The 13,316-nt window shown below is 39.1% G+C and overlaps 1 protein-coding gene across 1 annotated transcript in view; it reads right to left on the bottom strand.

The window, feature by feature from the left end:
* gabbr2 (gamma-aminobutyric acid (GABA) B receptor, 2) overlaps nucleotides 1–13,316 on the bottom strand; it is a 250,323-nt gene that overhangs the window by 12,347 nt on the left and 224,660 nt on the right. Inside the window, exons 14-15 of the mRNA XM_083523578.1 lie at nucleotides 3,755–3,865; nucleotides 281–505 (exon numbers count right to left, since the gene is read on the bottom strand). Of these exons, the coding sequence (XP_083379704.1) occupies nucleotides 281–505; nucleotides 3,755–3,865 (336 nt within the window). The remainder of the gene's footprint in view (nucleotides 1–280; nucleotides 506–3,754; nucleotides 3,866–13,316) is intronic.

The following is a 13,316-nucleotide window of genomic DNA, read 5'->3' as shown; positions in this document are numbered from 1 at the left end:
TTTACTGTTCATTAGGCTACTTAAAGTGCATTAAAGCCACCATTAGAAATCTGTGGTGGTGAAAACAGCTGTCTTATCCAGCTTAGAGCCAAAACATTGTAGACTATTTTACAGCATTGTTTGCGGGTCCAGATGTTTATTTTATTGTCCTAGAAACTAATAGCAATGCAGCCTCTGGTACTGTTGTTTTGAAAATTGCTGCTTTCGAATATCCATGATTTCCTGTTAATGACTTGCAGTCAAATTATCGCAACAGCTGAAATTTTTGTGAGCTTCTTACCTTGGGCACAAACACCAAGCAGAGCGTAATGGTGCTGCAGAAAATAATGACCAGGGCTACGATGCAGAACTGAACGTTCGGCTGGTCTCGCGTCAGGAACGACACGGCTGCACCGATGATGCACATGATTCCCACGTTGTACACGCTCATGCCGATATACTTGCTGTCGTTCAGAGCCGGGATGCTGACATTTCTCGTCTCCCAGGCCAGGAAACAACCAAACAACTACAACGAAATGAAACACAACGATCTGAACACCACAGTCAATTTCAATAGTTTTTTTTTTTTATTATTTTTTTTTTTGTAACTTTAATGGTATCAGATGTTACATTGATGGTTCTGCGGAGCCTAAGTGCCAGAGTTGATCAAATCAAGAGCACTGCTCAGAGCTATTAGCAGCAATTTAATAAAACACATCACTCTTTAGAAAAAAAAAGGAAATACACCATTGAACAGTGATGTGCTTGTTGCGAAAAGGCATCTTTAATGAGAAACACTTAAAACTTAATATAATGATTGCTTCCTGATACATGTTTTTATGTTCGCACAAATGGTTTATTTTGACAATATATTTCAACAAATATATAGTTCAGAATTCATCTAGGACAAGCTGTCATCAATGCACTTTCAGGAAATCCCCAATGAGAGCATTATGTATGCATTATACAGAGTTTCCAGGATATTTGTAAAATAGTACCACCAACGTAGAACCTAATACTATACTAAGTGCTTTAATGTATATTGTTTTTAGTTTATAGTGTTGTCTATGCATGAATGTTATATGCCAAACTACATTCTGTGCATGTCTGTGGACCAGTATACAACATACTGGTATTTTCTCATTCTCAAGCCCATTCAGTCCTAATATGCTCTTATACCATACACCGATCAGGCATAACATGATGACCACCTGCCTAATATTGTGTTGGTCCCCCTTTTGCTGCCAAAACAATCTTGACCTGTCGAGCATTAACAACTTAACTTCTTCAGCAGTTTGAGCTACAGGAGCCTTTCGCCAGTTCACCACTGTTCCTTCCATGGAGCACTTTTGATTGATTCTGACCACTGCAGACCAGGAACATTCCACAAGAGCTGCGGTGTTGGAGATGCTCTGATCCAGACATCTAGACACCACAATTTGTCAAACTCGCTCAAATCTTTCATTAAGTCATAAAGTTATGCCTAATCAGTGTATACCAGTAAGCCTCATACTGATTTAACCACAGGATGCATGAATAAAGAAGAGAATTTCTTGAAATATTTCCTTTTTTCATATGAAAAATATAAAAGAAAACCACCCTTATCCATTTTATGCAGTCCAAGGTTAATCAATATCATATTTATTGATTTTTATTCATTCATCATTCATTCATTCGTTCATTCTTTAATAAGTGCTTTTTTTTAATGAGTTGTTAAAGGTTGTAGTGGATGGTACATCAGGGCGCTACACAACTGCTCACTTTCATTAACACCTAGGAAAAGATTTGAATTGTTGATCCATCCAGGAACGTAGAAGGAAACTAAAGATAACATATGGAAAGAGAAAAGTAATTCCTAAACAGTTAACATTTTATCTGTCTAATGTCAGTGTTTATTGACTAAACACTAACCACTTTTGGAGGGAATTATGGGAATTAGTCTGATCGGAAGGTCATGAGTTCATATCCCAACACCACCAAGCTGCCACAGCTGGGCCCATTTGCAAGGCCCTTAACCCTCACCTATTCAAGTTGTATAAATGAGATTAAGCCGCTTTGGATAAGGGCATCTGCCCAATGCTGTAAATGCATTGAGTGATTTTTGCAACCTAGCCAGTCAACAAAAGTTTTTTGACAGTACTAGCCAACTTTAGCTTGCTTTCTTCCACAATGATAATGAAGTTTCACCAACGTAAGTATGGAGTGCAAGCTGCAAGACAGCTCATTCCTGGTATCTATACTCTTGACTGTCCTGACTGAGATGTTCTCGGGTAAAACACTGCCGTATAGTTAATTAGAAAGTTCTGCCTAAGGCTCCAGACAGCACTGTGAATCATAAAGATGAATGGAGTCTGGCTTACATAACGTCATATCATTAAAGACAGGTTTAATAACACCTGTCCAACTTTTTCTGAGAAATTTGTATTTGAGGTACAAAGTTAAACTTAAACATTACACAAAGTAGCAGAGGCATTTGATTTAGTACCCTATAAAAAGACAGGTGAGTATATATATATATATATATATATATACAGAGAAGGTCAATGTGAACCAGTTACGACCCCACGGCAGTAAAACATCATTGGAAAAGACCTCTATGTACCTTTCTGTCACACATAATTAGAATAAATAGACTACAAAGTCATTCACTAATTTATTAATTTCTCAAGTAGTAATTTATTTTTACAGGCCACACAGACAGATCAGCTTGTATTCAATTTCATAATTCAGCCAGTACTACCTTGAATATAATGACCAATTAGCTAACTTTTTGCATTACTTTATTTTGCCATCATGCTTTATAAAGGTTAATTGTAATAGTGGCCTGGAAAAGCACAACCCTTTTAATCATTTTTCCCCCAGAATATAACCCTTTTTATATTAATCAGATCTTTCTCATTAATTTAGACATCAAAAAAGCGGAATTCGACCTCAAAAGCAATCTTGCTGCTCATAAAAAGCCATAAATGATTTGGCCAAACGTTTGTGGACACCTAACCTTTGAACCTGTTTGTGTTCCTACCCCAAAACTGTTGCTACGTAGTCAAGATGGTTTTTTGTATGTTGTAGCATTCAGATTTCCTTCACCAGAGCCAAGACAAATCATGTTCCAATGCGCTTTTGCACACAGCAATGTTTTTAATGGGAACGTTTGCATAATCCAAGGTTAGAATGCAAGAATGCTGCACAGAGTCCCCCAATCTGAACTACATTCGATCGTATTTATTATAAACTGGAACCCTAAATGCAGCACAGGCCTCCTGACCTAAATTTAGTCTAACTTTACTAATGCTCTTGTGTCTTTACTAAAGGCTTAACAGAAGAGTAGGAGTTCAAGCACATAGAGGTATAATGGTGGGTTCACATACATTTGTCTATTGGAAAAGTTGTTGAGTGATGCCTTCATTTATAACATTTCAGCCAGCCAGTCTGTGTGTGTGTGTGTGTGTGTGTGTGTGTGTGTGTATGAGGATACGATTTTGTCAAAGTCAAAGAACAATAAGCCCTGTCTATTTATTTCTTTATTATTTATTAAGATCTATCTATCTATCTATCTATCTATCTATCTATCTATCTATCTATCTATCTATCTATCTATCTATCTATCTATCTATCTATCTATCTATCTATCTATCTATCTATCTATATGTTTGTGTGTGTTTATGTATATATACATATATGTGTATATAGATAGATAGATAAGAATTACAGCTTATTGTCAATGAAGAAGTAACTAGAAGACTTGTTTTTGTCTTTATTTTTTTCTCTCACTTACCATAAGGAGGCCTTTGTAGGCATAAACGATCCCAAGCCAAATCGTCATATGTGTGTTCTCACAGTGCTCCAGGAAGGGCCGGATAGCCATGTCTCGCCCCTGAGGGTCCGCCTGCAGAGACACAGAACAGGAAAGAATGCATGGTGAGAACTGCTAACAAAAGTGCAATAACACCACAATGCACCTAAGACACCAGGGTTTTACAGGCAAAGCAGGAAGCTCATGGTCATGCTGTGTCATTGCATGAAAAGCTAAAGGTTTGTTAAAAACAGCATTTAGGTTGAGTGCAGTGAAAAGACCAATCTTTTCCCTTTTCTGTTTTTTTGTTTTTAATTGAAACGCATGTATGCATGAAGATGAAGAAATTAATACCTAGTACGCCTGTGGTATTTATTCCTGGTTACACATGGTGCCCTTTCATTAAGCGCTGTGTTTAGGCCTCTCACCTCCCACAACTCTGTCACGGTGGACTGGGAGGACGTTCAAACTCCACAGGAAGTATGGAACACTATAGAAACAGGTCATGTGATTTCCACAGGGGGGAATAACACTTGCCGGTCTTTCCAAAAGGCCATGATAATAAGCCAATTAGCTCAGCGGGATCCCCGAGAAGTAAAGCTGATAAACAATACAACTTGGGCAGACATTGATCGCCTGAAGTATTTACGTACAGTATAACAGAAGCGGTCGGCAGTAGGAAATAGGTCAGTGCTGCTTTGTGTGTTGGAAAACCAAGACAGTGTACTGAGTATCTGGGTTGTCCTCTTGTCTACACACTCCCAGTCAGACTCCCATGAACTTCTTGCTGCTGTCCCACTTTTGAAACTTTTCAGTAAACCATGTATGCAGAGCCTCATCAAAAATTGCAGACACACAGCGGCACCTTTCAGAGTACAGAGCCTGGCCTTTTATCACCTCCTTTTCTAAATCAGTTAAAAAAAGCCGGTAAACACGGTGCATAAAGGATTGTGAAGTTCAGTGCTGTTGCTCACTCACTGTCTCAAATGATCAACTTGGCTACATTGATTCTAGTGGACTTTTTGTGATTGCTCCAAAACTTGGAGAACACATGTTTGTAGACCAGCATTTACAGTACATCTCTTACATACAAATTGCTGTGTTAAGCTACACATTCTTCTGATGTCCCTTTCTTCTATCCAGACCCGCCTGATTCATCCTGACACCCTAACTCTGGATGATCCATGGAAGACCCTACACCTGGATGGAGTTATAAAGAGCCATGAGTTTACTGGGAAGGGTTAACCTCGAGAACTATGAAGATTGGGCTGCAATTGCAATCAATAGTTTTTTGCATGCAAGTTTCCATGAGTGAACAAGGGATAACCTTAACAATGATGGAACAATAATGACTGGACAGGTGAAAATTTTGAATCTGGTTCCACTCAAGGTACTTTCATCATATTAAATCAAATCGAGTTGTACTGTGCCATACCACTCAAACTTGGTTAGTGTTTTGTACCAGTTGAGAAGGTAACTCACTTTTTAAGGCTTTTTGGTTACTGTACATAAGGTCAGAGGTTCGAGCTCCGGTATTGATACGCTGCCGTTTGGGCCCTTAAGCAAGGCCCTTAACCCTTAAGAAGCACAAACATGTTTCATCATGACAATCTACCAGTGCCCTAAAAAAGAGTCCATTAAGACATGGTTTGCCAAGGTTTATGTGGAACAACCTGACCTCAACCTCATTGAACACGTTCAGAATGAACTGGCCAATACTGCTTGCACACCAGGCCTACTTAACTTACAACACTCATGTGACTAAGTGAGCAAAAAACCCTATTAAATATGTATCAAGATTTTTTTGAAAGCCTTCCCAGAAATACATTTAAATTTTGGAACAGCAAAAGAGGGACCAATTCTGTATTAATGCCCATGGTGCTTGTATATGTGGGATGTTCATGTGTCTAAATGGTTCTGGCCAGCTAGTGTATCTCCAAAAAAAAGGTTCACTTTATTTACAATGATGGCATTTGGCTGACGCCCTTATCCAAAGCAGCTTTTAGCTTTTATTTACATTTATCTCAGTTATACAGCTGATAAATTAAGGGTTAAAGGCTTAGTTATTAAGGGTGTCCCACATTATAAATGGACAACCCAGTCCACATTTGACTATACCTAATAAATAGTGCTAAAGAAAAAAACCCTTTTAGAATGAAAATATCCCTATAAAACTGATAATCTAAGCATTTTAAACACTAAAACGCTATGAACATGTCCTCTACAACAAATAATACAGATTTATAAAGCATGTGATTAATAAAACATCATCATTTCAAGTCTTTAGACAAAAAAGCCATGTTGTGTGAGGCAACTCGCAATGGACCGAGCAGCACTGCTTATTGGACGCTGCTGTCATTTCCTCTCACGTTAGTCCTTTAATGTAATTGTTCATCACAGACTGGAAAGGGTGACTGACAGTGTGTCTGCAGAGACACAGAGACAAGGGGACATGGTCAATGAAGTGTAGGGTCCCTCGGTGGAAGCTCATAAAGAGAAACAGCCTTTGCGTTCAGAGCCACAGAGGCTTATGAAGACATAACGGAGGAAATAGAGTGCTCACTCATCATCAGCCAAAGGGATGACAGTGGGGGAGAGAAGGAAAAAAAAGAGATTGATAAAGAAAGTCATCAACCCACCCCAGACAACAGCTTTCCATCAGCTCCGAGTGTAATAACAGAGGGAACACACAGGAAACATGAGAATGCTGACCTGTACTTCTGACCACTATCTGCCAGCATATCTGACACTGTAATAAAATAGAAGATTGTCAATCAAGATAGTGATTATGTAAAAATTATGTACTATTTCTGCATCCCTGTAAGATACAAACCTTCCAGACAGAGATATTTTTGGGTTCTCAAGCATGCTTCTGAACAATGAGTGAGTAAGGCAACTATACATTATTACAATATTCTTAACTAAACAAAGCTGAACAGTGTCATATATGTCAACAAGATGTTTCTGAATGAATGTTGAAATTTAAGATAGCTGCTTTAAATGCACCAAAGTCACCCATAATGCACAAGATTCCTACGCATTATTGAAAAGCAGAGGTGGCAAAAGTACACACATCCTTTACTTAAGTAGAAGTACAGATACTCATGTTTTAAAATACTCTGGTAAAAGTTGAAGTACTGATTAAACTTTTTTACTTAAGTGAAAGTAAAGAAGTCTTGGCTCTGACATGTACTTAAGTAAAAAGTAGTTATTACTTCTACATGTTTTAGCTGTTAACTGGACCTCACATCATAGATAGATAGATTTGATGAGAGTTTGATTCCTGGTCGAGCTGGTGGTTGCTGTGTTGGTAAATAAAACTTCTGGACCTTGTCCCCTCTGAAAACATTTCAATTCTGTCCTTTCTGTGTTGGATTAATTTCTTGATTTCCTGGTCTTTAATGAAAGATAACTCCACAAAAAAAGGCACTTCTGTGGTAGCTCAGTGGGTTAAGGCTTGTGCCTGAACATGGTACTTAATATAGTCCACGCTGGTGATAAGGTTTGAAAGCCATTCCTACATGCCTTCTTTCTTACTGCACTGGCATGAAACAAAGTATGAACCCTCCAAAAAGCACACACGCTTTTCAAAAGCGGTCGCTCAGTGGTTTAAGGCTTGTGCCTCATCTAAACATGCTTCCCAGTCTGATCTCTTCCATGGTTCAGTGGGTTAAGGCTGGTGCCTCACTGATGGTGAGGATCAGGGTTTGAATCCTGCTTCCTAAATCTTTCTTTAGCTTTATATTCTTGTGTTGATGGTTTAAAGGTAGATAGACCTGCTCTAAACAACCTTCCTGGCCTGTCATCCCTGATGGTTCAATAGGTTAAATCAGGTTTCTTGCTTTTGGTGGGGTTCAGGGTTCAAATCCTGCTTTCTGTCTGCCAGTCATAATCAGGATTCTCTTCCTTCCTATCTTTCTTTAGCGATATATTTTTGTTTTTAATGGGTTGAAAAGAAAGATAGACCTGCTCTAAACAAGCTTCCTAGTCTGTCCTCACCAATGGCTCAATGGGTTAAGGTTGGTATCTCGCTAGTGGTGGGGATCATGGTTCGAATCCTGCTTTCTTCCTGTTATTTACAATGTGGGTTTAACTTGTGGTACTTACATCTGTATTCGCTTCCTACATCTTTCTTTACCGTTAAATTCTTGTGTTAATGGTTTGAAAAGAAAGATAGACCTGCTCTTATCAAGCTTCCCATCCTCTTTTTTTTTATGATGGCTTAGTGGGTTAAGGCTGGTACTTTGCTAATGTTGGTGGTCAGGGTTCAAACCTGGCTTTTTGTCTGCTAGTCATGAGGTAGGTTAAATTCCTGATTCCTGCATCATTCATATTCATATTCTTGTTTTGATGGGTTAAAAAGAAAGATAGACCTTCTTTAAACAAGCCTCCCAGCTTTTCCTTCCTGATGGTTCAGTGGGTTAATGCTGGTGCCTTGCTAATGGTGTGAATTAGGGTTCGAATCCTGCTTTGTCCCTGCTAGTCACGTCATGGGTTTGCTTCCTATGTCTGTCTTTAGCATTATATTCTTGTGTTGATGCTTTGTAAGAAAAGATACACCTGCTCTAAACAATCGTCGCAGCCGGTCCTTCCTGATGGTTCAGTGGGTTAAGACTGGTATTTCGCTGTTGGTGGGGTTCATGGTTCGAATCCTGCTTTCTGTGTTTCTGTCTGGTCTGAATTTCTTGCTTTGAAGCATGAAACGAAGGATAAACCCCCCAAAAAAAGAAGGTGTGTTGTGGGACTTGATGGCTTTGTGATAAAAGCCTTGCCTCCGAGCTCAGAGGTTGCTGGTTCAAATCTGGCTTGTCCCCACGCTGGGTAAGCTGTGTGGAAAGTAGTGTCTGGTGAGCAATGAGGTAGTTGACTGTAAACAAAGGCTGTGAAGACCTGCTGCTTCACAGCCTCAGAAAAAGTGAGGGTGATAGGTTTTTGGCAGAATTTTTCCCTATATGCAAAACTAAGTCGATACTTTTTTGAACATTTTTGCTTCATAACCCCCTGTTTTCAGCTTCTCAGACACTGGGGGGGCAGATGCCCGGATATTGCCCCCCTGCTTCAGGATACGCCCTCGAAACCACATCCAACCTTTCACACAGCCATTTCTGACACCTTCCTTGCTACAGCCACCAGAACCTTCCACACTCTTAACTTGAAGTCCTGGCCAGGGTTTGAACCGGCAACCTCTCAACCCAGAGGTAAAGCTCTTCCAATTGAGCCACAGGATTTCCTGCAAGGACCTGATTTTTTTAGGACCTTTTTTGGTTCTTTTTAAAAACTTTTTAAACAATTTAAAGGAAAGCTAAGGAGTAGGAATCGAACCAAGTGAGTCAGATAGCAGAGACCACTTCACTGACCATTACACCAACACAGGAGAGGCAAACAAGCCTTAGCTTATTGGACTCTTGGCTTTTCTATAGTTAGGAGACCAGCGTTTTCTCTTAGATCATGATGGTAGAGGGTCAAAACTTCTCCTTCCTGTACATTCTCTCAGTAACTCGAAGTCTATGAGAAGTGACTCAGGTACAAGAACCACATCTCCAACACCTGCACCACTGATATACCATGATTTGCCAGCAACCAATTTTAATGATCTTTCATTGTTCTGTTTTTAAAAACTTCTTATAATGTTCAATATGAAACTAGAGGTAAGAATCGAACCAGGGAAGTCTTTCATCATAGATCACTAATGGCATTACTTCAAAACTCAAAACTTTGTTAGACATGTAAATAAGCAGGAAAGACAGAGACAAAGACAAAGAGACAGACACAGACACAGCTTTAGAAAGAGTGAGAAACAAATAGAGAGACAGCAAGAGAGAGACATATATAGTGAGACAGAGACATTTACTAAAAGAGACACAGAGACAATTAGATAAATAGAGAAAATAGAGAGACAAAGATAGCGAGATATAGCCACTTCCTGTTGGAAGTGTTTATCCCAAGCGACTCTTAATGATCTCATTTACTAAATGAGCAGTAGTGAGTTAAGTGCCTGCTCAGGTGCCCAAAACTGGCAGCTTGGAGGTGTTCAACATGTATCATATGTACAGCATGTGATATGTATGTAAGCATATGTACAGTGATTAAATATAAAGGTTATATCAGTTCAGAGACGTGTGGACATCATTTAGAGCCTTTGCTATGTTTCCACACGGACAGTTAATGAGGTGATACCGGAGAAAATGCACCTCTTCAAGTCAAGTCAGGAAGCTTTTATATATATAAAATTATAGACATTTTACAGATTTAAATGATGTATTGTTTTTATCTGTACGATCAATAAAGACAGTACTTTAAGTTTGTGTCGCCATTATGAGGGAAAAACCCACAAAACACCACCCAGAGGGTAAATTGTGAGAATCATGGCGGATTTTGGTGTTTGATTTGAGACTCAAAAATAAAACAAAAGTTTACTGATTAAAAATATTTTTATCTGGAGGTAATTTATTTATTTTATATCTAAGTAAAGAAAGGAAAAAATTTCGTGCCGTTTAAAATAATTTTAATTTTGACAGCCAAATATATATATATATATATATATATATTAATACAAAACTAATAAAAAATGTTGTTACCTAATGAATGTGTCCAGGCTGAAGATCCACATATAGAACACAAGCAGAGAAAAGATGATGATGATCAGGAATGTGTCTGTTCTCAGTCATGTTTACATCACTGACTCCCTCTGTCTCATCCACATTAACCCCAAACTTCTTACTGCCTTCTGTGGTGAGTGAGAGTCAGGACTTTATACACCAGTGGATTGAACGCTCAGTAACAGGAAATCGGTTGTTCGGCTGAAATCGGCACGCAGTGAAAATAAAAAAACAATATTTCACCAAATCAGTAGATTAAAACTAAAGTAACGAGTCTGTTTTGAAAATGTAAGAAGTAAAAAGTACAGATATTTGTGTAAAAATGTAATGAGTAAAAGTAAAAAGTTGTCTGAAAAATAAATAGTGGAGTAAAATACTGATACCAGAAAAATCTACTTAAGTACAGAAATGAAGTATTTGTACTCAGTTACTTTCCACCTTTGTTGAAAAGTATAAAAAAAATGTTTGAAATTTGATTTGAGTGATTTCCAGGTCTGGATTAGTATGAAAGCCCCCCCACTAAGTATTAAACAATATGTACTATTGCCCTATTCGTTTTATAATTTGTAATAATATTTTTTTATAAAACAAAGGCACTATACTAATCCGGATACATTTGAAAATGGCGTTTTTGTCTAAAAAACGCACCGTGGCCACACTTTCGTTTTCAAACATTTCCCAAAAGTTGCTCATCGACACTAAAACGCATGAGTGCATGAGCAGAATGTAAGATGCTTCGACCCGCATCATTTTTTCCTGCTGTTTATTTACTTTCAGGCACTTTGAAATGACTAAAAAAGTGTCAATGTTTTCGAAACCCTCTGTTTCCACAGTCCACAGTGCGGCATTTTCACATTAAAGCACTTTGGAGGGCGTTTTTTAAAAAAGCTACGTCGTCGTTGACTGAAAAACGGCGTCTCAGTGCACCGTCTCAAAACTAAGAGAAAAAAATGTGTTTTCAAACTCAAAAGTATTTGTGTGGCCATGGCCAAAAAAATTTTTTTTCGTGGAGTTAGGAGCAGACTCTTATCGCTGCCAAAAGATCAGTACTAGATCGGATCTGCACAACTGTGATTGGTTTTAATGTTGTGAGGCAGCAGTTGCCATGACAGTACAGCTCCCTCGACTGTGCGACTACAGTAACTAGATGAAAAACGTTAGAGATTCTGATTCTGACATACATCAGAGACTGTAATGTAATGCTTGTTGTAGTTGGAATCTAAAATCTTTGTATGTTAAATATGGTCTTAAAATCTTTTTGCAGAGTCTGGAAAAGTATGGACATTGGGAATGAAAAATGTGTAGGAACCCTGAACTCATATAGAGCTTTGTGGAATGCCAATTGAAGTTGTATAATTTTTTTGTATGCATTATCAACACAATGTGACATTTCCGCATATATACCTTTCCCAGCATAAAGCCGAGTATGCGTATGCATGCTGTTGTAATCGGACCAGGTGAGGGAGCCAAGAGCCGACATGGCATCTGTGCTCCCAGTGGATTACCAAATGTGGTCTAGCTGCTCAAGTCTGTTCAAGTCTATGATCTACCTGCTATAGAAAGAAGAGTCTCTCCGGATCGTCCTCCTTCTCGTCGTCCTCCTCCTCCTCCTACTTCCTTTTCCCTGCTGCTTATTTTGGGCTCTAAACTCCACTTCAAAAGCAAGGACTTCAAAGTGGCACTGCTGCAGGGCTCGCGGAAGCACCGGGAGCTGCCAGAACTGATTTATTACAAGCTAAATGCGTCATTAAACTAAGCATCTAACCCTGAACATCACACATGTTTAAATATGCAAATGGGAACGTGCGGCACGTTATGTCTTGGATTACGCCCATTTTTACGGAAGCTGAAAAGGGCTTTTTATTGCTGCCATTCTTTAATCTAATGCTTCGTCATAACCCTGGTTTAATCAGAACTCCCATCTGCTCGCGCTCTCTGTGAAGCACAGGCCCAGATGAGATTTTACCAGGCTGCCATCATGTGTCATCACGTGATGTCTAGGAGTATCTTTACTGGCATAATTACCTTCCCTGCCCTCTTGCACACCACAAAGTGAGATAATTGGGCTCCTGCATACACACACACACACACACACACACACACACACACACACACACACACACACACACACACACACACACACACACACACACACACACACACCAAGTTCTGTTTATTTATCTTTTTTTTTATGTATGGATGGATGGATGTATGGATGGATGTATGGATGGATGTATGTATGTATGGATGGATGGATGGATGGATGGATGGATGGATGGATGGATGGATGGATGGATGGATGGATGGATGGATGGATGGATGGATGGATGGATAGATAGATAGATAGATAGATAGATAGATAGATAGATAGATAGATAGATAGATAGATAGATAGATAGATAGATGTACGTGGTGGCAGTATCATGCTGTGGGGATGTTTTTCAGCAGCAGGAACTGGGACACTGGTCAGGATCGAGGAAAAGATAAATGCAGCAATGTACAAAGACATCGCTAATGAAAACCTGCTCCAGAGCGCTCTGGACCTCAGACTGGGACGACAGTTCCTTTTCCAACAGGACAACGACTTTAAGCACACAGCCAGAATAACAAAAGTGTGGCTACAGGACGACTCTGTGAATGTCCTTGAGTGACTCCAGAGCCAGAGCCCAGACTTGATCCCGATTGAACATCTTTGGAGAGATCTGAAGATGGCTGTGCACTGACACGCCCCACCAAACCTGATGTAGTTAGAGAGATTCTGCAAAGAAGAATGGGAGAAACTGCCCAAAATTTGGTGTGCCAAGCTTATAGCATTAAACTCAAAAACAGCCAAGGCTGTAATTGGTGCCAGAGGAGCTTCAACAAAGTATTGAGCAAAGATTGTGATTTTAATTAAAATAAATTTGCAAAGATTTCAAACAAACTTCTTTTATGTTGTCATTATG

The sequence above is a fragment of the Silurus aristotelis genome (genome assembly GCF_946808225.1).
Source record: "Silurus aristotelis genome assembly, chromosome: 21".
Lineage (NCBI taxonomy): Eukaryota > Metazoa > Chordata > Actinopteri > Siluriformes > Siluridae > Silurus > Silurus aristotelis.
Note: the sequence above shows the minus strand (reverse complement) of the source record. Positions and strands in the feature narration are given on the sequence as shown.